At 44.5% G+C, this 25,241-nt stretch overlaps 1 protein-coding gene across 1 annotated transcript in view; it reads left to right on the top strand.

The window, feature by feature from the left end:
- Positions 1-23,169, top strand: part of SYNRG (synergin gamma) — an 88,358-nt gene extending 65,189 nt beyond the window's left edge. The window contains 8 exon segments of the mRNA XM_070945304.1: positions 4,096-4,689; positions 5,760-5,905; positions 7,961-8,014; positions 11,002-11,098; positions 11,949-12,097; positions 15,026-15,136; positions 20,276-20,311; positions 22,959-23,169. Of these exon segments, the coding sequence (XP_070801405.1) occupies positions 4,096-4,689; positions 5,760-5,905; positions 7,961-8,014; positions 11,002-11,098; positions 11,949-12,097; positions 15,026-15,136; positions 20,276-20,311; positions 22,959-23,090 (1,319 nt within the window). The 3' untranslated portion in view covers positions 23,091-23,169.
- The last annotated feature ends 2,072 nt before the right edge of the window (positions 23,170-25,241 follow it).

Below are 25,241 nucleotides of genomic sequence, written 5' to 3'. Positions count from 1 at the left end.
ACACCAGTTCTTAATGCTGAAGAACCAAATTTCAATCCTGCAGGTTGTTTATTCCGGATATTCCATGCGTACCTTTACCCCTTCTTTAAAAATAAAAATCCTTTATATATCTGAATTTAAAACAAAGAGGGGAAACAAGATTGCTTGAGCAAAAGTACACTATCCCAGGTTCTCCCTTGTTGGCTTTTAGACAAAAGTACAAATTTTGCACCTGATTGGGGCTACAAAACGATCAAGAGAGGTATGATATTTCTGTCAGGCAGGGAAGGCAGATTTCCATCCTGAGGCAAAACATGAGGTTGGCTTCCCAAATTCCACAATCAGAAACTTGGCATCATTTTTTAATTCTCACAAAATACAAGTGTGTTTGTCATTTCCCTGAATAATAGAAAGTTAGGAAAGATAGCTGCGGTTTGTGTACAGGTAATCCTTGGTTTACAACCATTTGTTTCACGACTGTTTGAAGTTATAACAGCACTGAAAGAAGTGACTTAGGACCAGTCCTTGCATTTAATGATCATCACCGCATCCTCATGGTCACACGATCAAAATTTGAACACTTTGCAACTGGCACCGGCACCAGTGTATATTTACGATGGTCGCAGTGTCCTGATGTCATATAAATGGCCATTCATAAGTGGACAATTTACCTGTATTTATTTACTTCAGGGGTGGGCAAATGTGGCCCTTTTACAACCTGTGGACTTCAACTCCCAGAATTCCTGAGCCAGCCATGTTAGCTCAGGAATTCTGGGAATTGAAGTCCACAAATCATAAAAGGGCCATAGTTGCCCACCTCTGTAATAAACTGTTGATCGTGACTTTTAAGCCCATAACCCAGGGGTGGGCAAATGTGGCCCTTTTACAACCTGTGGACTTCAACTCCCAGAATTCCAGCTGTCTCAGGAATTCTGGGAGTTGAAGTCCACAGGTTGTAAAAGGGCCACATTTGCCCACCCCTGATTTACTTCATTCAATTATGCTGTCCAATCCCATCCAATTCTGGGTGCCTCACAAAGTAAAGAACAGCATGAATTAAGTACACAAAAAAATTAATTAAAAAAAAGAAAAAGAATTACAGAATAATTACAAGATGGCAGTCCAGACCACACACCAATCTTAGAGGTTCCTTTTTTAAAAAAATTTTTTTATTAATTTTACAACAACACAGCATACAAAACACAAACACACAATGTGTTTTTTTACATATCAGTTTCGTTCCTCTTACTTTCTACATTCCCCATTTTTCTTACCCTTTATTATCTTTATCATCCCTTTATTTCTAGTTTTATTCATTTACAGTATTTTACACATTTGTCACACCATTTATTCACTTTTACTTTCCCTAATCTCAAGCCAATGGTATCACTTAGTCCATACTTGATAGTATTCTGTATCTTCCTTTTCTTTTATTTCTTTCTTAGAGGTCCATTCATCTTGTCCCACAGCCTGAGAAAACAGCCAGGTTTTTAAGGTCTTTTGAAATCCCAAAAGTGCTTTTTTTCAAAAGGCAACTGGACTTTGTTTTTCCTTGAAGACGTTTCGCTTCTCATCCAAGAAGCTTCTTCAGTTCTGTCTGAACGGTGGAGGATGGAAGGATTTATATTCCTTGCAGACATCTGGTTGTTATCCCTCTTGCTGAGAGTCATTGCGGCCACTTGGAGGATGCCCTCAGGGTCATCCAAATAGTGTAAATGGATGTGGAATCTTCTTGGAACTGCTGAAAGGACTGTGTTGTGAACAGGAGATAGATGGTTTGAAAGAGGAGTCAAAGAGGCCATCTACATTAAAATTGAACAGCCCGCTCTCCACAGAGGGAGAGGGATACGACATCACCTATCTTCTGTCCTTTCAGCAGTTCCAAGAAGGCTCCACATCCATTTGCACTATTTAGGTGCAAGATTTATTGCATGCTTAAGCTCTCTATAAGAATCTTGCCAACTAACAGTCAAGAGAAAGGAGCGGGAGATAAGAAAAGCATTCAAGGTGGGCTAGACTTCGATATCTTGCAGGCACGCAGGAACTCATGATTTATGACATGTTTGGTCCCTCCCTTGGGCTCAATCTGGTCATCTCCTACAATCCGGTTGCCTTTTGGAAAAGCACCTTTGGGGCAACCTTGACCTGGATGATTGAGAATCTCCATAGATACTTCTTACAGGATATTTTTATTCATTTCCCAGTCTAGCCTAGAGGTCTGAGATGCCCTGTTAAGTATTCCATCCTTCTGTTAATCAGGTCTAACACTGCTAAATTCGACTAGCTGTCGTGGCTTGATTGAAGATGTTTGAAGTGATACCTTTATTCCAATTCAGCAACATTCAGAAATGTTGGATAACTGTACAGGTAGTCCTCAATTTACAACAGTTCATTTAGTCACCATTCAGAGTTACAGCAGCAAAAAAGGGACTTATGACTATTTTTCGTAGTTACCAGCTTTGTAGCATCCCCATGCTCATGTGATCAAAATTCAGATGCTTGGCAACTGAAGACTTCATACTTATGACCATTGCTGGGTCCCACGGTTACGTGATCCTCTTTTTGCGACCTTCTGACAAGCAAAGTCAATGGGGAAAATCAGATTCACTTAACCGGGTTGCTGACATATCAATTGCAGTGATTCGCTTAACAACTGTGGTAAGAAAGGTTGTAAGATGTGGGGGGGAGGGAACTCACTTAACGAATTTTTCACTTAACAACAGAAATTTTGGGCTCGATTGTGGTCGTAAATCAAGGACTACCTGTACTCTACTTTCATTACCACAGCCAGCACATTGAGGTGGTGGTAGTTGTGGGTGATGGGAGCTGTGATCCAACAGCTGGGGAAAGAAGGCAGACAGGAACTGTTGCAGGAGCGGGTTTCAAAACCTGTCGCTACCAGTTCGCTCGTGGGCGGGGGCGTGCGATGCTTCTGCGCACGCATAAAAGCATCCGGGTGGGTGAGCAGAGCCTCCCACCGCCGCTGCTACCAATTCGCCCAATCCGGTGCGAACCAGAAGCAACCCACCACTGAACTGCTGTACTTGAAGCCAGAGTACCACATAGTCCAGTGGAAGGCAAAGTTAGAATCTGGGCAACGTCCTTGGGTGGATATCCCAAAGACAACGAGACTTTCTTGGGATTTTTTTTCTCTTTGAAAACATTTCACTTCTCATCCAAGAAGCTTCTTCTGTTCTCACTGATTTTTGGATAAGAACAGGAGTAGGTTTCACTTAACTTTGATAACCAGTTCGCTCTCGTGCGTGCACTCAATTCGCTCACGCACACACTATGTCTGCGTATGCGCAGAAGCTTCTGCGCAAATGCGCAGATCATATTTGCTGACATCCGGGCAGGTGGGTGGAGCCTTCTGCCATTGCTGCTACCAGTTTGCCTGAACCGGGGCAAACCGGTAGCAACCCACCACTGGATAAGAAATGAAACATTTTCAAAGAAAAAAAAACAAAAACCAAGAAACTATTAGTAGTTGCCTTTTGGAAAAGCAGTTTTGGGACAACCATGACCTGGGTGTCTCCATAGACACTTGGGTGGATACGTTCTCTCATCCCCTTGCGACAACAAAGAATCAATTTCTTTAGGCTACCCATCATATTTTTGGCCAGGGAGCGTGGAGGAATATCAGTGGTGGGTTTTAAATTTTTTTACTACCGGTTCTGTGGGTGTGGCTTGGTGGGCGTGGCATGGGCGTGGCAGGGGAAGGATACTGTCAAATCTCCATTCCCACCCTATTCCAGGGGAAGGATACTGTCAAATCTCCATTCCCACCATACTCCAGGGGAAGGTTACTGCAAAATCCCCATTTCCTCCCAATCAGCTGGGATTCGGGAGGCAGAGAATAGATGGGGGCGGGGCCAGTCAGAGGTGGTATTTACCAGTTCTCCAGACTACTCAAAATTTCTGCTATCGGTTCTCCAGAACCGATAGAAATATTTGGGAACTAACCTCTGATATTTGAGTCGAAGGAGCAACTTGGGTTTCTCAACTTCACCTACCCCAGATGTTGTCTCCTCCTTTGGCTTTGATTTTTGTGAGAGGTTTGGAGAGAAGATCACCCGTCCCTTCCTTAACTCTTTGGATGTTTGTTGCTCTTTTTAGATCTGGAGGACTTGAAGGGTGCCCCCTTTGGAACTTATAGCAGTGCCTCTCTTCTGAGTAGCTTCCCAAGCTGTGACTGGTCTGATAAAGAAGATGTCTATCAGAGCAGAAGGTCTACCCCCTTCTCCCTTCCTGCAGGAAATGAAGCCTCCTTAGCTACCTCTGTCCTCCAGAAGAAGGAGACCTTTTTCGGCAGCTCCGAAAATATCACTGTGACCACCGTTTCCAAGGTGACCACCTTTGCAAACGAGGATGCTCTCCAAGACGTGAAGTTCTCATCGTTTGCAAACTTTCAAAGTTCCAGTCCTCATTCCATGGACCAAAGCGAGGATGAAGTTGAAGACTTTGGAGAGTTTGCTCGACCACCGGACGATGGAAGTGAGAGACCACCCACAGGTAGACCTCAAGAGGCTGACTCCGCCCCCGTCTCCTCAGAAGCCGGGAAAGAAGTTTTCGATGACTTCGGAGAGTTTCAGGGCGAAAAACCAAAGATCAGCAAATTTGACTTTTTATTGGCAACTTCTCAAGGGAAAATGAAATCCAGCGAAGAAATGATCAAAAGCGAGCTGGCAACCTTTGACCTCTCTGTTCAAGGTGAGAATTTGTGCCGATATTGTGGTTGCAATTAACAGGCAGTCCTCAACTTACGACAAAAGAAATCCCTAAAATGGTGCAGGTCTTCAAAAAGATGGAATAGGAATAGGAATAGGAATAGGAATAGGAATAGAATAGAATAGAATAGAATAGAATAGAATAGAATAGAATAGAATAGAATAGAATAGAATAGAATAGAATAGAATAGAATAGAATAGAATAGAATAGTTGGAAGGGACCTTGGAGGTCTTCTACTCCAACCCCCTGCCCAGGCAGGAAACCCTACACCACTTCAGACAAATGGTTATCCAACATCTTCTTAAAAACTTACAGTGTTGGAAGTGATTTCACCACTGGGTCATAAGTCACTTTTTTCACTGCCGTTGTAACTTCAAACAGTCACTAAATGAACTGTTGCAAGTCGAGGACTACCTGTGTAGTTAGTTTGTGGTTGGTTCTAAGTCTCACCTAGTGCTGGGAATTGAAGAAATCCAGAATATCTCTGGAATTCTTTATGATTCGATTTCTAAGGCCGCTCACTTTCCAGCAATTCTGGGCAGACAGGCACAGATCAGAAGTTAAAGTGAGAGGTTGCAATAAAACGATGGAGCGTCATAGAATCATAGGGCTGGAAGGGTCCTTGGAGGTCTTCTAGTCCAACCCCGTGCTGAAGGCAGGAGGCCATTTTCTCGTGAACACAATTGAGCGCAACCTTTCTGTTGCCAAGGGAGACAGTTGTTAAGTGAGTTTTGCCCCATTTTATGACCTTCCCTGACAGTTGTTAAGTGAATCACTTCAATTATTCAGTTAACAACACTGCTGTTAAGTGAATCTGGCTTCCCCATTGACTTTGCTTGTCAGAACGTGGCAAATGGTGCTCCAGAACACTGCAGCCATGATAAATATGAAACAATTGACAAGCATCCAAATTCTGATCATAAGTCATAAGTGTGAATAATGCCGTAAGTCACTTTTTTTTTCATTGCCATTGTAACTTCGAACATTGTAAGTTGAGGACGGTCTGTATTCATGGACCTGACCACACCTTTAATACCTATATTTCCTCCCAGGTTCTCACAAAAGGACTCTAAGTTTGGGCTCTTCACCGCTGCCACCCGTGGAGCAGCCCTTTAGAGATCGATCAAACACCCTGAGCGAGAAGCCTTCCCTGCCAGTCATCCGAGACAAGTACAAAGATCTTACTGGGGAAGTAGAGGTAAGGGGAGAACCAACCGAAGGTTCTTGGCTTGGGGCTTGGGGCACCTGTGCTGAAAACAATTGCTTGATTAAGCAGAAGGTGCCAAACTGCAAATGCAGGTAAGGTAAAAATCCTTGTGGACACAATTGAGAGAGATAGATAGATAGATAGATAGATAGATAGATAGATAGATAGATAGATAGATAGATATGAGAGAGATGATAGATAGGTAGATAGATAGATAGATAGATAGATAGATAGATAGATAGATAGATATGAGAGAGATGATAGATAGGTAGATAGATAGATAGATAGATAGATAGATAGATAGATAGATAGATATAGATGAGAGAGATGATAGATAGATAGATAGATAGATAGATAGATAGATAGATAGATAGATAGATATAGATGAGAGAGATGATAGATAGATAGATAGATAGATAGATAGATAGATAGGTAGATAGATAGATATAGATGAGATAGATGATAGATAGAGATGAGAGAGATGAGAGATAGATATAGATAGATAGATAGATAGATGATAGATAGATAGATAGATAGATAGATATAGATGAGAGAGATGATGATGATAGATAGATAGATAGATAGATAGATAGATAGATAGATAGATAGATTGAATTCTTTATTGGCCAAGTGTGATTGGACACACAAGGAATTTGTCTTTGGTGCATATGCTCTCAGTGTACATAAAAAGTCGAGATACATTCATCAAGAATCATAAGGTACATCACTTAATGGTACTCAGAGGGTACAAATAAGCAATCAAACATACTAAGAAACAATCAATATAAATCGTAAGGATACAAGCAACAAAGTTACATTCCTGCAGTCATAAGTGAGAGGAGAAGGACAAAGTTACAGTCATAAGTGTGGGTGATAGGAACAATGAGAAGGTTAATAGTAATAGTAATGCAGACTTAGTGAATAGTTTGACGGTGTTGAGGGAATTATTTGTTTAGCAGAGTGATGGCGTTCGGGGAAAAACTGTCCTTGTGTCTAGTTGTTCTGGTGTGCAGTGCTCTATAGCGTCGTTTTGAGGGTGGGAGTTGAAACAGTTTATGTCCAGGATGCGAGGGATCTGTAAATAGAGGCAGAGTTGTAGCTGCCTTGTTTCCCTGATACGCTCAAACTTTCATAATGATTCCTTCGCTTATTGCTTACCGCAGTATGTTTCTCAGCTTTAGCGACTTCAAGATCTGTGGACTTCAATTCCCAGAATTCCCCAGCCAGAATCTGGCTGGGGAATTCTGGGAGTTGAAGTCCATACATATTTAAAACTTCCTGAGTTTGAGAAACACTGACTTACAAACATATCTGTACGCTGCCCAATTCATTCCAGATTTTAGTAGGAGGACAAGGAACAACATGAAATACAAATGACAAATAATTCAGAGCATCCCATCTCATAAACCAAACCCACAGCCTTACTTCCCAAACTGTTGTGATATAGTTGTTGTTGTTAGTTGCAAAGTCGTGTCCGACCCATCGCGACCCCATGGACAACATTCCTCCAGGCCTTCCTATCCTCTACCATCCTCTGGAGTTCATTTAATCTCACGCCAACTGCTTCAGTGACTCCATCCAGCCACCTCATTCTTTGTCGTCCCCTTCTTTTGCCCTCCATCTTTCCCAGCATTCGGCTCTTCTCCAGTGAGTCCTTCCTTCTCATTAGGTGGCCAAAGTATTTGAGTTTCCTCTTCAGGATCTGGCCTTCTAAAGAGCAGTCAGGGTTGATCTCTTCTAGGACTGACCGGTTTGATGGCCTTGCAGTCCAAGAGACTTGCAGGAGTCTTCTCCAGCACCATAGTCCAAAGGCCTCAATTCTTTGGTGCTCAGCCTTTCCTTTGGTCCAGCTTTCACAGCCATACATTGCACCTGATAAAACCATAGCCTTGACTGTACGCACTTTTGTGGTATAGATGAAGGAGAACTTGAAAAGTTTATGATCTTCCAACATCTGAATTTGGCTATCCCATGCAGAAAAAAAATTCACTCATAATCACATGTTGGGTTTTTTGCAAAATTGTTTCTTTTACTTTCTCCCACTAGGAAAGTGAGAGATATGCCTATGAATGGCAGAGATGCTTGGAGAGCGCGCTGCAGGTAAGTAGGTGACTACCATCTACCTGAATAACTTCCTTTCCTTGTATGTAGGTGTTACTTGGTGGATTTGAAAGCATTCACATATATGAATATTGTCACATATATTGTCGCCACAATATAAAAAAAGATTTTGAGACTCTGAAAAGAGTGAAGAGAAGAGCAGCAAAGATGATTAGGGGACTGGAGGCTAAAACATATAAAGAACGGTTGCAGGAACTGGGGATGTCTAGTTTAATGAAAAGAAGGAGTAGGGGAGACATGATAGCAGTGTGCCAATATCTCAGGGGTTGCCACAAAGAAGAGGGAGTCAAGCTATTCTCCAAAGCACCTGAGGGCAGGACAAGAAGCAATGGGTAGAAACTAATCAAGGAGAGAAGCAGCCTAGAACTAAGGAGAAATTTCCTGACAGTTAGAACAATTAATCAGTGGAACAATTTGCCTCCAGAAGTTGAGAATGCTCCGACACTGGAGGTTTTAAAGAAGAAGAGATTGGACAGCTATTTGTCTGAAAATAGTATAGGACCGTGATGGCGAACCTATGGCACGCGTGATTAGTGGGCACGCTAGCTCAGCTCTGGGGCGCATGCACGCACCGGCCAGCTGATCTTCGGGCCTTCTGGGCCCACCAGAAGTAGGGAAACAGGCTGTCCTTTCGAGGTAGGTAAAATGAGGACCCGGTTTGTGGGGGCAATTATCTGACTTTGTATAAAAAAGAACACCGCTTGGAGGGGCCAAAAGCCCTACTAAGCAGGTATATACAAAAGTATGAAGGCTATTGCTTAAAAGCATTGTAAGCTGCCCTGAATCTCCGGAGAAGGGCGGCATATAAATCAAGCTAATAAAATAAATAAATAAAATAAATAAATTTCCCGACTCCCGGTGGGACAGGAAGTGACATTTTTTGCTGTCCCCAGCCTCCAGAGACTCCTAGAGAGGCTCCTAGAGACTCCTAGAGAGGCTCTGGTGGCTGGGGACAGCAAAAAATGTCATTTCCTGTCCCACCGGGAGTCAGGAAATGGGCCATTTCAGGCCTTTGGAGGGCCTCTGAGAGAGTGAGAAAGGCTGTTTTCTCCCTTCCCAGATAAATAGAGAGGATCTGGAACCAGGTAAGAAAGAAAAACGGGCCTACCAGGCCATCATGTGCCAGGAGCGGGGGGTGGGGTAGGGTGTTGCGCGTGGGCATGTGCGTGCGTGACCCTCCCCCGCCCCCCCCTCCTGGCACGCGATGGCAAAAAGGTTAGCCATCACTGGTATAAGATCTCTTGCTTGGCAGGGGGTTGAACTAGAAAATCAGAGTTGGTCCTTTCCAACTCTGTTATTCTGTTTCAGATATATCTATGTTACAACTGCCTAATAACCAGTGGGAAGCCCAATACAACACATTTTTGGAAACCAGTCACATATAGTGCCTCCTGCTGGTCAATAACAGTTATAACATCTGTAACAATTGTATAAATCCCTTAAGTGGGGAGATCTTAAGACAGGGATCCCCAACCCCCACTTCGTGGACCGGCATCGGTCCGCGGCATGCCAGAAACTGGGCCGCGCAAACAGGCAAAGCCCCATCCATGGAATGCAGGCAGCACACAAATCCATGCCCTTTCTGGTCCACGGAAAAACCTCTCTCCATGGAACCAGTCCCTGGTGCCCAGAAGGTTGGCGGCCTCTATCGTAAGGCATAAAGACAGGGGCATAAGAGTAGTATAGGTAGCCCTTGATTTATGGATGATCGCTTAGCAACCATTCAAAGTTACCTCTTCAGGGTACTTATGACCTAGTTCTGAAGTTCGGCAATTTACAGCCATTTGCATTTACAGCCATTTGCCTGGTCCCACGCTCATATGACCACTTTTTAGGACATCTTTGCCAAAAATGGGCATTTACCGTATTTTTCGGAGTATAAGACGCACCGGAGTATAAAACACGTGTTAGTTTTTGGGGAGGAAAATAGGGGGGAGGGAAATCTGCCTATCAGGTATTCATCTGGCTAGCGTCCTTAGTCTGGTCAGCTTCAGCACATTAGTTTGTTGGACAGCATTACTTGGTCTGTTGTGTGGATGTTTGGGTGGTTTAGGGGTGGGGAATTGGTGGTGGGCGGGGGGGGGGGTGTTTGGGGATTTTTATGTGTGTTGGACCCGGTCTTTGGGTGTTAAATGAATTTCGTTGTATGGGTATACTGTGTATACACATACAATGACAATAAAGTTATTATGGAGAGTCACCTGAACAGTTCTGCGACTGTTATAAAGTTGGGGAAAAGTACAATAATATACGCTATCTTATGTAAAATAAGCCGTGCAGGATAAAAATTGGACAGAATTCAGCAGCCGAATTAGTGGGGGGTTGCTACCGGTTCTCCCCGGTTCTTGCAAACTGGTAGTGGAAATTTTGAGTAGTTTGGAGAACTGGTAAATACCACCTCTGCCTGGCCCCGCCCCCAATCTATTCGCTGCCTCCTGAGTCCCAGCTGATTGGCTAGAAGGAAAAAATCAGGGCTCACTTGACAAAGAAGAGAAGAAAAAAATACAAGACACCGTCGCTTTAAATTAAGAAGCCAAGAAGCCTCCCAACTGATCGGCTAGAACCGATCCGCTCCTTGTAAACTGCTCAGTGGTGGTAGATTGGCAACTGAGGCCAAGCTGCCTGAAAGCGGTTTTTGATGCTCTCAGCAAAAACTGTTTAAACTTTTGCGCGGTGGTTCAAAGAGCCACCCTACAGCTGATCAGCGGTAAAAGGCAGTGTGATGGTAGACCGGTGTGCTCCAAAAACAAATGGGTAGACCGGTACGGTTCTGCAAGCAGTTAAAAGCCTGGTAGACCAGTACGTCTGCTTAAATCCTAAAGAATTGTTTGTCACATGACCATCAAGCCATGCCCACAAAATAAGCCACGCCCACAGAACCGGTTGTAAAAAAATTTAGACCCCACCCCTGAGCTGAAGGTGTAACTTTGCCACACCTGTGCTAAAATGAACCTCTCCTCTAATAGGTCATCAAGAAAGCGAACGACATCCTGAACGGAATCAGCAGTTCATCTGTATGTACTGAAGTCATCCAGTCTGTGCAGGGCATGGAATATTTATTAGGTATAATTTTATTTGATTTCATATCATATCTCAGCAATACAATTTCAGGTAGTCCTCGACTCATGACCAGTCGCTTAAGAACGGTTTGGAGTTGCAATTGCCAAACACACATTTGCCATACCCACGTGCATTTTGGGGCACTTGGCAACTGGCTCACCTTTATGGCTGTTTGCAACATCCCACGGTTATGCGACCGCAATTTGTGCCTTTTTTTGCCGGCTTTTGGCATTTACTTCCAGTTTCTAGCAATAGCACTTAGACCAGGGGTGTCAAACCCAAGGCCTGTGGGTTGGATGTGTCCTGCAGGGCGCTTAAATCCAGCGGGGCCAGCCTGGAAATATGAAAGGACCGGCCCACGGTGCCTCTGGTGGCTAAAATGGGCCACGAGCAGCTCCCCCCTGCCTCGTTTTCACCCTCCATGGCCTCCTGCAGCACTCTGCCGGCCGAAAACAGGCCGAAAAATGGCCCGTTTTTGGCCAGCAGAGTGCTGCAGGAGGCCATGGAGGATGAAAACGAGGCACAGGGGAATCTCCATTGAGAGTGGCTTCTTTCTCTTCCGTATGATAGAGATGAAGTCCTAGAGTAGCCCTCCCTGCAAAGATAGGGCTTCTCTTGCCTATTCATCTCTGTGGCTCTTTTTCACCGCCATCACCTTGGCCACCTAAGTTTTAAAGGAGGCAGGAAGGAGGCCGAGTGCTGTCTCTCTCACCCCCCTGGCCACGCCTACCATGGCCACGCCCACCCAGCCTGTCATTAGGGCAGAGAACAGGTTGTTAAATTATTTGAGCCCCACCACTGCCCGTTTGACCTCTTGGAGTGTCTCTTGCTCTTTTTTTCAAATTCTTCCCAGGGGTTGTTGAAGTTTATCGAGTCACCAAGCGAGTGGAGCTGGGCATCAAAGCCACCGCTGTCTGCAGTGAGAAACTCCAACTGCTCCTGAAGGATATCGATAAAGTGTGGAATAACTTGATCGGATTCATGTCCCTTGCAGCGTTAACGGTAAGGTGCTTTTGAACAATTGCTAGAGGAAAATAGGTGGGGCCAGGAGAATGGTTGAATTGGATTATATCTGCATTATTATTTCATTAAGCCATTATGATCACTGTCTGCGTGTAGGTGGCAGCATATATCTTTCTGAGGCTAATTCCAATCAACTAAGTAGGGAAAGCCTTGGATAATGCTTGGACAGGACATTTCATCTAATTACCATATTTTTCGGAGTATAAGATGCAACTTTTTCCCCCCTAAAAGGGTGTGAAAATTTAGGTGCGTCTTATACACCGAATGTAGCCTCGCCCACCCACTGGCCCCCACCCTTTGGCCTCTGCCTCCCAGCAGTTTACCTCCTTGCAGCAAGCAGTGAAAAGAAACAGCTCGTTTCAGCTTCAGCACAGCCTAATTAGCACAAGTTGATTGGATCAGCCTCCTGACCGTCAGCTGATTTGCTCTCAGCTGTTTTGCGTGGGCCTTTGCTGCTTGCTGCAAGGAGGTAAATTGCTGGAGCAGATTTTTTTTTTCCTTGTGCTAATCAAGCTATGCTGAAAACAAAAATGAAAATAAAGCAGGCTGTTTGCTGTTTGCGGCAAGGAGGCAAAATTGCTCAGAGGCAGAGGCAGATTTCTTTTTCTTCTTTTCCTCTCCAAAAAACGTAAGTATGTCTTATAGTTCGGTGCATTTTATACTCCGAAAAATACCTATCTAGCCCAGTCTTTCTCAACCTTAGCAACTTTAAGACGTGTGGGCTTCAACTCCCAGAATTCCCCCAGCCAGTCATAATGGGAGCTGAAGTCCACATGTTTTAAAGCGACCGAGTCTAAGAAACTAAGGAGCCTGGTTTAGCTCAACAGACAGAAGCACTGTAATTTAACACCAGCTGTCTGCAATTAAAGTAAGATCGAATCTCGCCAGGCTCAAGGTTGACTCAGCCTTCCATCCTTTCTAAGGTAGGTAAATTGAGGACCCAGTTTGTGGGGGCAATAAGCTGACTTTGTATAAATATACAAAAGTATGAAGGCTATTGCTTAAAGCACTGTAAGCCGTCCTGAGTCTCCGGAGAAGGGCGGCATATAAATCAAATTAAAAAAAAAAAAGAAACACTGGGCCAGAGCATTAGGCTTCTGGTTTGGGACAACTATTCCTCCAATCTTTCCATTTTGATGTTCCCTAGTGGAAAAGTTTTTTTTCAAGTCAGAATCGCATATGTCCTTTTTTTTAATGGACTGATTTGGGAGGAAAGGGTACCTATTATTCGTAAAAGCTAAATAAGAAAGGACATCATCGATTTTGTGTCCCTATATGTCTATTGATGGCTGATTTGTCAGAGTGCCAGGCTTCTAGAAATTCCCTGGCATTTTTGGACCTGGCTTGGTCTTCAAAGCCCTTCAAACCAAAAGACCCAGCAACCCCAGAAGAGAAAACAGGAGTCTTCTACAACAGGGGTCTCTAACCTTGGCAACTTTACGACTTGTGGACTTCAACTCCCAGAATTCCTCAGCCAGCAGGCGCTGGCTGAGGAATTCTGGGAGTTGAAGTCCACAAGTCGTAAAGTTGCCAAGGTTGGAGACCCCTGTTCTACAACATACAATGTAAGAACTGCAACAACCTCTATGTAGGACAAACAGGCTAGCAGAACGCATCCACAAACACCAACAGAAGACATTTAAATTTTTATAAAATTTAGCTCTGACTTAACGACGGAAATTCCAGCCCTAATTGTAGTCGTAAGTCAAGGACTACCTGTATCACCTCATGAAGGAAGGAAGTTCAAAGGAAGAACATCTGCTTTATATGCAGGTCCAGGGATGGGCTGCTGGGGGTTCGGGAGAACCTCTAGCTAAGATTCTGTACAGTTCAGAGAATCCCCAAATCCCACTCCTGGCTGGCCCCGCCCACCCCACCCTGCCCCTCCCAGGAGTCCCCACGCAGCCCGTTTTGGATGCAGGTAAGTGCAGGGTGCGTGCGGAGGCTCAGGGAGGTCAAAAAACAGGCCTACCAGAAGTTCGGGCCAGACCTCCAGAGGGCCTCCAGAGCCTGAGGAGGCCATTTTCACCCTCCTGGAGGCTCGAGGAAAGCCTCCAGAGCCCAGGAATAGCAAAAACACCCCCACCCCCGCAGTGGTGCAGGAGGCCGACTAGGCCATGCCCCCATGGCCATGCCTACCCAGCAACCAGGCAGAGAACCCCTTGCTAAAATTTTTGAAGCCCACTCCTGTGCAGGTCTCTCTAAGACTAAACTCGGCAGTTCAAGGTCAAAAGAGCAAGTTATGAGCAAGGCCTCTTCCTACTTGAACTTATTTATATTTATTTATCTCCCACCTTTATGATTTTTATAAATAACTCAAGGTGGCAGACATATCCACCACACCTTCCTCTTCCTATTTCCCTTACAACAACAAACCCTGTCAGGTGAATTGGGTTGAGGGCAGTGGTGAAATCCAATTTTTTTTACTGCCGGTTCTGTGGGTGTGGCTTGGTGGGCGTGGCAGGGGAAGGATACTGCAAAATCTCCATTTCCACCCCAGTCCAGGGGAAGGATACTGCAAAACCTCCATTCCCTCCCTACTCCTGGGAGAAGGATATTGCAAAATCTCCATTCCCACCCCACTTTGGGGCCAGCCAGATTTGGTATTTGCTGGTTCTCCGAACTACTCAAAATTTCTGCTACCGGTTCTCCAGAACCTGCTGGATTTCACCCCTGGTTGTAGGTGAGTGATTGACCCAAAATCACCTAGTTTGGCTTTTATGATTAAGGCAGGACTAGAACTCCCAGGTTTTAGCCTGGCATCTTAATCACTAAACCTAACCTGCTCTCACAGTTCCTGCATAAGGTGCTTCCAGGCAGAAGAGGCTGTACTAGAATAAAAGTTTGATTGGCTTGTTTTTTTGCTCCCCTGAGAACTGTTAAAATGTTCCTCTTTTCCTCCTGCAGCCTGATGAAAACTCATTGGATTTCTCCTCCTGTATGCTTCGCCCAGGAATTAAAAATGCTCAGGAACTGGCTTGTGGGGTCTGCCTCTTAAATGTAAACTCAAGGAGCAAGGCAAGTAGAGCGGCCATTTTCATCTCTTCTTCTCCTCACTCTGCAATCTCTCTTTACAATTTTGCTGTCTGGGTTTTATTTTTCCCCTCTTTGTTTACTTATACTCATTTTATAAGGCAGGGGACTCCAAACTTGGTAACTTTTAAGACTTGTGGACTTCAAATCCCAGAATTCCTCAGCCAGCATGGCTGACTAAGGAATTCTGGGAGTTGAAGTCCATAAATCTTAAAGTGGCCAAGAATGGAGATTCCTGTCATAAGAGATTGAATAGTATATGGTAATGCACTGCATTCATACAACTAGCTTATAAATTTAAATAAATCAAAACAAATTACACTGGTGGTAGAATTAGCCGGTTTTGAAGGTTTGCACAATACACCGCAAACTAAATTAAGAAACGGCCAGGCTAAAACACCCAAAACATAAGCAAGTATTCCACTAACCCAGAGGAGCAGATTATGTGAATTTTGTAGCTGCTAGAGTTGTAACCAGCCAGTTGTGTAAAGTCAGCCAGAGAATCCTAGCATTGGAAGAGAGACCCTTGAAGCCATCAAGCCTAATAAGAATAATACGACCCTATCAAACCTTTCTTACTGTTAGGAATTTTTTCCTGACATTCAACCAGAATTTGCCTTTCTGTACCTTGGATCCATTATTCCTTGTCCTTTACTCTGGAAGAACAGATTACAGGCTTTTCGCAATCACACTCAAACTTAGATACCGCTTCAGAGTGCTTTACAGCCCTTTCTAAGCGATTTAGAGAGTCCGCATATTGCCCCCAACAATCTGGGTCCTCATTTTACCCACCTCGGAAGGATGGTAGGCTGAGTCAACCTTGAGCCTGGTGAGATTTGAACTGCCAAATTGCAGGCAGCTGGCAGTCAGCAGAAGTAGCCTGCAGTACTGCACTCTAACCACAGCACCACCGTGGGCTTTTTTTCCATTTTTCCAGATGATCCTTTTGCAAGCCCACTACCTCGGCCGTCATTGCTCAAAACGAAACATATCTATTTCCCAGGGATTTAGAAAGCTTTCTGTGCCCAAACGGCTGATCCGGGAAGATCTGTGTACAAACCAAAATATGCGTGGTTTGAATGTTTGGTTTTTGTTACAGGCCAAAATGTGAATTTGGAGCAGAAGTGGTTTGTAGGGAGGCAAAAGGGGGGATAAAAATCCATGGCTGGCAGAAGAGTGAGGGTAGAGAAGGGAAGAGGCAGTAGGAAGATCGTTGTTTTTACTTCACGTTAAGTATTTATTTCTTCCATTTTAATCATTGCTTTTATTGTATATGGTCCAAAATTACCTTGCATGAAATGAATGGCCCTGTCAACTTGATAAATAAAATACCATGGATTGATTCATTCATTCATTCATTCAAATGAGGGCCACTCATTTCATGAATATTCGAATGAATGAATATAGAAGGGAAAGACAGGCCAGTGGGAAGTACCACACTGGAAGCTTGATTTGGTAATTCTTGATGACCTGCAGCAGAGGTGGTATTCAGCCGGTTCGGACCGGTTCAAGCGAACCGGTAACTCCCAACAATCAGCTGGCCCCTCCCACCCACACCTATCCTGTCCTTTATTTCCTTCTTTCTGGCTCAGCTGATTTGCGCGGCTCAGCTCATTTCTGCGCCTCCGCTGTTCTACTTACTGGGGCTGCCTTAGAAGGTAAGCAGCTGAGCTTCAAATTGCTGTAGATTGAATGCTGCGCGCAAGCGCGTTAGGCGCACGAGCGCTCACCGAACCGGTAGTTAAACCGGTCACATCCCACCACTGACCAGCAGTGGAGAATATTTGTAGCTCAGCGTTGAAATGAGGGGTCCTTGATGCTCTTTGAGCTTTGTACTCAACCAGGTTCAGGTAGCACCAAGGACCTCTCAATTCCTGATGAGACCATCACAGTGAGGAGAGGATATGGTAGACCAGGATGGTGGCAAGATCAAGGCAGCAGACAGGCTGGTGAGAATTAATGGGATATCAGCAGCGGGAAAGAAAGAAGGGAAAGCAAAGCAAAGGCAGAGCAAGAAGCAATGGATGGAAACTAATCAATGGGAAAAGCAACCTAGAACTAAGGAGAAACTTCCTGACAATTGATCAGTGGAACAACTTGCCTCCAAAAGTTGTGAATGCTCCAAAACTGGAGGTTTTTAAGAAGAGATTGAACAACCGTTCCTGCTTGAACAGGGAATTGGACTAGAAGACCTCCAAGGACCCTTCCATTCTCTGCTAGGAGAATGTCCGTGATGGATAGTCTGGAGCCCAGGCTCTGCCATGGAAAGGGGACCTACATATCAGCCTTGCCCCAGCCTCGTATTAAAAAAAAAATCATGTCAGAAACTTCACAGATTTCGTTGCAACAAAACCAGAAAATCCCAAGTATGGCTTCTGCCAAACCATGACAGATCCAAAAGAGTTGGCAGAAATTTGGAATATTATTTCTTTTTGGGTTCAAACCAAAATACATTCCTGTTTCATGTACATCCCTCTTCACATTTTCTGTTCACAAGGTTGAAGTTTCAATTGGGTGAAATCCTACCGGTTCAGACCGGTTCGGGCGAACTGCTAGGGATTATGGGCATCAGTTCGGTGAACCAGTAGTAATTACCCCTCCTTGGGTATATTCTATTATACCCAAATAGAATATTCCACAAATAGAATATTCCAAATATTCTATTTGTGTTTTCTATTATAGTAGTTAATCTACCCAATTTCTGCAGTCAGATTAAGCATTCCCTCCATCTTTTCTTTCAAGTCATTATGGAACATTTTGTAAAGTAGCAGATCCAGGATTGAACCTCGTAGCCCAATCCTTAAATCACTTCTAGTTTCACAAGGAACAAATAAAAATTCTTTTGGACCATGATTTTCTTTTCTTTCTTTTTTTTTGAAAAAAGTTTTTTTATTTTATTTCTTATAAATATATTGTAAATGTACATTCTCTTATCCATAATTAATCCCACATATACATATATTTTCTAAAGAAAAACAAATTCTTTTTCATTATATTTGGGGTTGCTCTTCTACCCTTTCTTCTCCCTTATTTTACAACAATCCTTCTCCTCCTCCTTCTCTCTTTCCCTTCCCTGCCTTCTTCTATCCTTTTCTCCTTTCTTCTTTCCTCCTTCTCTCCTTCCCCTTCCTTTCCCCCCCTTCTCCCTTCTTTCCCCTCTTTCTAACTTTCTGGACCATGATTTTCAAGGCAGCTATGGAATCACTTAATACAGTGGTCCCTAATAATCTTTCTGGATCCACAGACGGGAAGCAACGATGGGGTTGGACAGGGATCAGGGGTGGGATTCTACCGGTTCAGACCGGTTCGGGTGAACTGGTAGCTCCGACAATCAGCTAGGAGCGAACCAGTTCGCTCTGACGATCAGGTCAGCCTGCCCCTGCGCTTCACTTACCTTTATCTTCTCAGCTGATTGGCGCACTTCGCCGTGCCTCAGCTGTGTTACTCCCAAGTGGTAACACAGAAAGTTACTATTTGTACAACTGTGCATGCGAAGTGCATGATCACCGAACCAGTTGTTAAACCGGCAGCATCCCACCCCTGGCGCGGATGGTTTTGCACACACAGCCTAGATCCCACGCATGTGCAAATGAAGCTTCATGAGCTCGCCCCCCGCTTCTGTGCCCTGGTTCCCAACAGGCAGTCCACAGCCCAAGGGGTTGGGGAACCCTGACTTAACAGCCTTGCCTTCTAACCCATATACTTAAGTATCTTGCTAATGTGAATGTTTTAAGGTTCTTTGTCAAATGAATTGCTAAGTCAAGATATATTATGTTCACAGCATTCCCACCACCGTATTTTAGGATGTTATCCAGGGGTGGGTTCTACTCAGGGTGGATAAAAATCAATGATTTTTTTTAAAAAATCAAAAAAATCAGATTTTTTTTATTTAAATTGGATTTTTTTGATTTAAATCGGATTTTTTTGATTTTTATCGAATTTATTTTAATAAAAACTTTTGGGGTAAAAATCTATCGTAAGATAGTTTTCTATTTAAGATACATAAATAATTTAGTTTATTCAGCATGAAATGGAGCTTAGTTATGTAGCATGAGGCTGTATATTCTGCAACACTGGGACTATCGATGAGTCAACAGTGGGTCAAAGGAGTAGCACAGATGACAGTTGCTCTTTAAAAATTATGATTTAAATCGAGTTGATTTAAATCAAGCCTTTTTACTAGGGATTTAAATCATGATTTAAATTGTGATTTAAATCAACTCAATTTAAATCAAATCCACCCTGGTTCTACTTACCTTTACTACTGGTTCGCACCTTGTTTCTGCGCATGCGCAGATCACTGATGATGACATCCAGGGTGGTGGCCGGTTTTACTACCGGATCTTGCAAACCGGTCGGAACCGGGGGCAACCCACCATTGATGTTATCTGACTAAACCATGAAATGAGATTACTCTGACAAGCCTTGTCAAATTTGTCCTTTGAGACATCAGGCATTTCTTTCAAACTAGCCAAGTTACAGCAAACCTTTCACTGGTTAGATGATCTTAGAAGTGTTGTAGAATGGGAAGGATTTACTTATTTATTTACAGAAATTCCACATAGGGACGACTTTTTCAGAAAATTTCCAGTGTTGGAAGGCAGGGGGTTGGACTAGAAGACCTCCAAGGTCCCTTCCAGTTATTCTATTCTATTCTATTCTATTCTATTCTATTCTATTCTATTCTATTCTATTCTATTCTATTCTATTCTATTCTATTCTATTCTATTCTATTCTATTCTATTCTATTCCATTCCATTCCATTCCATTCCATTCCATTCTATATTTTCTATTCTATTCTATTCTATTCTATTCTATTCCATTCCATTCCATTCCATTCCATTCCATTCCATTCCATTCCATTCCATTCCATTCCATTCTATTCTAAATGGAGGCTGTGCGATTTCCTCAGTGATTGTAGGATAAAGCTGACATCCACGCAGATTAGGATAGACTTAGCGTATCCGCTTAGCATGGCAGGATGAAAGGAGGCATAGGTTGGCAATCTCCAAATCTCGAACCATCGGTGGGATGAAGGGTCACGGCATGGAGCAGAGAACCCAGCTCCTGTGTTTTGGGCTATGGCGTTGCTGACCTTTCTTTTGGTTTCGACATTGTTTTCAGAAAGAAGAAATGCCCCTGGAAGAACACCCTAGAGAAGTACGAATTCACAAACCTTGTCTGGTTTTTTTCCTCCCCTCACCACTATGTTGGCATAGCTTTTGGGCCATTGTTCTCCAACCACAATCTCTGTGATACTACACCCCCCCCCATTTTTTTCCCCCGCTAACCTTTTGATTTTAATCGACTAACACCGCACTACCCAAGTCGAAGGACCTCCTTCCTCTTGGTCTTTGTCCGCATGCTGGTTGCTTTGTGAGTCGCTTGCTTTGTGCTGGTGTCCCTCGTGTGGTGACTGTTGAGTTGTCAGTTGTCCTGTAGTCTGTATTATTGGTTCTTCTGGGTCTATTCTAAAGAATTTCTGAACTCCATGGTGGCTCCTTACAAGCCAGAGAAGGGTGGATAGATCTTTTTGACTCTTTTTTGGTTTCTTTTTTAAGGATCTAAATCAGGGTTCCTCAAACTTGGCAGCTTTAAGACTTGTGGACTTCAACTCCCAGAATTCTCCAGCTATGCATAGCTGGAGAATTCTGGGAGTTGAAGTCCACAAGTCTTAAAGCTGCCAAGTTTGAGGAACCCTGATTTAGATTCTCAGTACCTTGTTCTTGCACTGTTGCCCTTTATGGGTAATCCTCGTCTTACGACTGGTCACTCAGCAACCGTTTGAAGTTACAGTAGATTTACCGTTGGTCTATAGGAAGTCCTGGACTTGCAGCCATTCATTTAGCAACCGTTCAAAGTTACGACGATGCTGAAATAAAGTGACCTACAACCATTTTTCACTCTGACGACCATTCCCGTGATCACGTGATCCAACTTTTGCACATACGTATGGGATGTATTGAAAGGGACGCGGTGGCTCAGTGGCTAAGACATTGAGCTTGCCGTTCGAAAGGTCGGTAGTTCAGCAGTTTGAATCCCTAGTGCCGTGTAACGGGGTGAGCTCCCGTGACTTGTCCCAGCTTCTGCCAACCTAGCACTTCGAAAGCACGTAAAAAAATGCAAGTAAAAAAATAGGGACCACCTTTGGTGGGAAGGTAACAGCGTTCCATGCGCCTTTGGCGTTTAGTCATGCCGGCCACATGACCACGGAGACGTCTTTAGCTAGCGCTGGCTCTTCGGCTTTGAAACAGAGATGAGCACCATCCCCTAGAGTCGGGAACGACTAGCACATATGTGCGAGGGGAACCTTTACCTTAACTTATGGCATGTATTAATGAAAGTCTTAAAGCTGCCAAGTTTGAGGACCCCTGATTTAGATTCTCAGTACCTTGTTCTTGCACTGTTGCCCTTTATGGGCACTGTCCTGGGGTCATGCGATCCCCTTTTGCAACCCTCTTGCAAGCAAAGTCTGTGGGGAAGACAGCTTCACTTAACAACCGTGTTACTAACTTAACACCTGCACCTGATTCACTTAAGAACCGTGGCAAGCAAGGTCGTAAAATGGGGCAAAACTCACTTAAAGACTGCTTCCCTCGCTTAGCCATGGAAATGTTGATTGTAAGTCGAGGACTACCTGTCCCTAGAAGCTAAATTCAAAGTCCCAGTACCTGAACATGCTTATTCACCCGACCCTGAGGCATTCCACCAGTTTTTCTGCTCTTGTTCCATTTTGGCAGAGGATAGATAACCGGGCAATCAATAATAACAAGATCCTGCTCTTGTCAGGATTATGAAAGTAGGCCTTGCATGGTGGACTAGTCAGCAAGGCTAAAATTGTATGTGGAAAACTATAGAAATGGAAAGAACTTTGCCTGACACCAAGAAAAAATTGCAGGGCAGCGATGAGAGCAAACTCAAGGCCTGTGGGCCAAATCCGGCCTATGGGGTACTTAGATCTGGCCCGGGGGCCATCCTGGAAACAGCGAAGGACTGGCCTGCAGCGCCTCTGCCAGCGAAAACGGAGCTCAGGAGGGCCGCGTGGCACTGGAAACAGAGTTTAGGAGCCCATTTTCACTGGCACGGCTCTGGGGCCCCCACAGGCACCCCCAACACGAGTGATGTCGAGCTGGCCATGCCCACCCTGGCCCCCCAGGTCAAACACAACCCTGATGCAGCCCTCAATGAAATCGAGTTTGACACCCCCCTGTTTAGAGTCAGCGGAAGTTTAGAGTCAGAAGAAATTCCTGTCTGGTAGCTTATTTCACCTCATTCCACCCTCCCAGGACACTGCCACCGCCTGTAAGTACATGCGGGTTGCCAAGCACCCGGATTTGGATCACATGATTGTGGAGAGGCTGCCATGCTCGTTCAGCGCGAGAACTGGGTTGTAAGTCACCTTTTTCAGTGCCGTTGTAACTTTCGAACGGTTGATAAATCGTCGTCAATCGAGGACAACCTGCCTTTAATAGAGCATCTCTAGATTCATCTTGGATTACGGGCTACTGCAATTTGGAACCCGATTAGACCAACCTTTTCCAAATCCTTGGCCACTTCGAAGACGTGTGGCCTACAACTCCCATAATTCTCACCAATGGCTACCCTAGCTGTGGAATTCTGGGATTTGAAGTTTACATATCTGGAAGTGGCCATGATTAGACCCCTTTCTCAAGAGCGCCTGATAGGAAGTTTGGAAAGCACATTTGGTGCCCCAAAGCAGTCAACCCTCCCTTCCTTCAAGGTCAAAGATAACAAACACACCACAAGGTGTTTCTCACGTCATGTTCTTGCTTCCCTTTCTCTCTAGGCCTTCAACTCCGCGACCGACAGCTTCAAGCTTGCTTACGGAGGGCATCAATACCACGCCAGCTGTGCTAACTTCTGGATCAATTGCGTGGAGCCCAAGCCTCCAGGCCTTCTGTTGCCCGACCTCCTTTAAGCAGACTGTTCTTGGCCAGCCTTTGGCCTTCACAAGGGAGCAATTCCCAGAGGGAGGGAGGAAACTAGGCTCTCGAGAAGCCAACGTGCAACGGTGCTGGTGCTTTCGGGCACTTCGAAAATATTCATCCTAAACTAGCTGTTCTCCTGTGAAGGGTAAATGCCACTGGTACATTTTTAATCTGCAAGAGCCTCACCTTGGCAAGGATTTGGCGATACACCCTGATATTTTTGAGGGGATTTTGCACTAAGGCACAAATGCCTTCTTGAGCAGAACTGGACTCATGCCTCCTTTCCAGATGTGGCCAAGTGCTGATGTGCTTTTTTGTCGAAGCGCGTGATAGTTTCCCCAAAGGAGTAACTTCGGTTTCAAACATTTCCAAGGCCCGAAAGAATGAGGCTTCGTTTGTTTTTAGCATGCACCTCCTTTTAAAATAACCCCCCCGTGGCTTTTCCTTCATTTTCTCCCGAAAACACTCTCCACTTGGTAGGTTTCCTACAAAATTTATCGTAGCTCGACCTAAAATGATCCCTTTTAAAGAAATCCCCCCAAATGGACATAAACACCTGTGCTGACACGGCTTTTCATCCCCATCTGTACCAGTCTCTCCCCACCCAATCAAGACACACACACACACACACACACACACACCCAAGTTAGGTGAAGAAACCCAGTTATATTTGACTGAATGCAAATATGTCCTTCCAACCTTAAAACTCTTTTTCAGAACTATTGTTTTTTTGGGGCGCAGGCAGGCCATAGAAGGGTCCTGATACTTTCAAACGGGTTTACATTGATTACCAGGCAGTCTTTTCAGTTGGCCTCATGGTTTTACAGTAGAAAAAGCGCAAATGGGAAAAGCGGATAGTAGAAGCAGAGAACCTTCTACTTCAGGAGCGTGGAACCTTGTCAGCTTGAAGACTTCTGGACTTCAACTCCCAGAATTCCCCAGCTGGCTGGGGAATTCTGGGAGTTGAAGTTCAGAAGTCTTCAAACTGACAAGGTTTCACACCTCTGCTCCAGTGACATGTTTTCTTTTTAATGGCACTAACACACTACAGGTTTGTTAGTGGCCAAAGAGGATCGGCAGAGAGCACTCATCCTGCAAACCTATTGTGATGGAAAGTCCTTTGAAGAACCATCAGATCCTGGAGGCCTCCCTGCTCCACTTCTAAGCAGAAGTTGGTATTTTGATTGCCACTGAGACAGGACTGGTCAAAGGGGGGGAAAGTGGGGGGTGCGGCTGTTTGGCAAAACAACAACACACAGCCTCTTTTTCGCCTTCCCTCTTTTCAGCTTGCCAGCCACCGTGCGCAGTTTGAACAGAGCCTGTTTTTTTCAAACCGTCAGGCTTAATGATGGTAATTATAGCCCCTGGACCATGACTCACGCTCCCTGATTAGAAATGAGCTTTACAGGTTGAAAATGCTTTTGATCCTGAGATGTTTGGTCAGAGATAAACTTTGCCTCTTTCTTCTTCTCTGTTTGACGTGAAGTCATAGCTGGCAAACTAGACAGTGTTCTCCCTTGACCCAAAATATGCACCAGCCCAGCTCAACGAGTTAATCTTGCTACTGCAGTTTGACACTCTGATGATTATTTTCCTATTCTCTGCTTGGTGGGAGTTTTCTCTGCAGGTGGGTCTGAAAGAGCCCTCCCGCCGTGTCCCAGGAGGGCTGCTTTTCTCCCAACTTGAGAATAGAATTTGCAGAAACAGCCTCTTGTGTTGGTGCATGGCGGGCAGACCTCTCAAGGTGCAGGAGTCTTTTAGGAGAGACCCCTGGAATGGTTGACCAGGTGCAAGTCTAGGTATCCCCAGTGCAGTGCTTCAGAGCAAAGGCCTGGCAATCAAAGATATCTCCCCCCACCCCACCCCGCCCCCCACACATACACATACACATACACACTACCCCCACAGGTTATAAAAACAGGAAAAGTCAAACGAGCAAGTAGGAAGGCAGGAAGAGATTGCAGCATGTGATTGCATTCACCCCTGCAATACTGTTTTACTTTCTTTCTCTCTCCCTGCTTCTTTTGCTTGCTTGCTTCCTTTCTTTCTTTTTCTTTCTTCCTTTTTTCCTTCCTTCCCTCCTTTTCTTTTTTCTTCCCCTTTTTCTTCCTTTCCTTCCTTCCTTTTCTCTTCCTTTCCTT

The sequence above is a fragment of the Pituophis catenifer genome, unplaced genomic scaffold, assembly GCF_029215685.1.
Source record: "Pituophis catenifer annectens isolate HBS135680 unplaced genomic scaffold, rPitCat1.0.hap2 SCAF_1, whole genome shotgun sequence".
Classification (NCBI taxonomy): domain Eukaryota; kingdom Metazoa; phylum Chordata; class Lepidosauria; order Squamata; family Colubridae; genus Pituophis; species Pituophis catenifer.
This window is presented reverse-complemented; position numbering and strand designations above follow the sequence as displayed.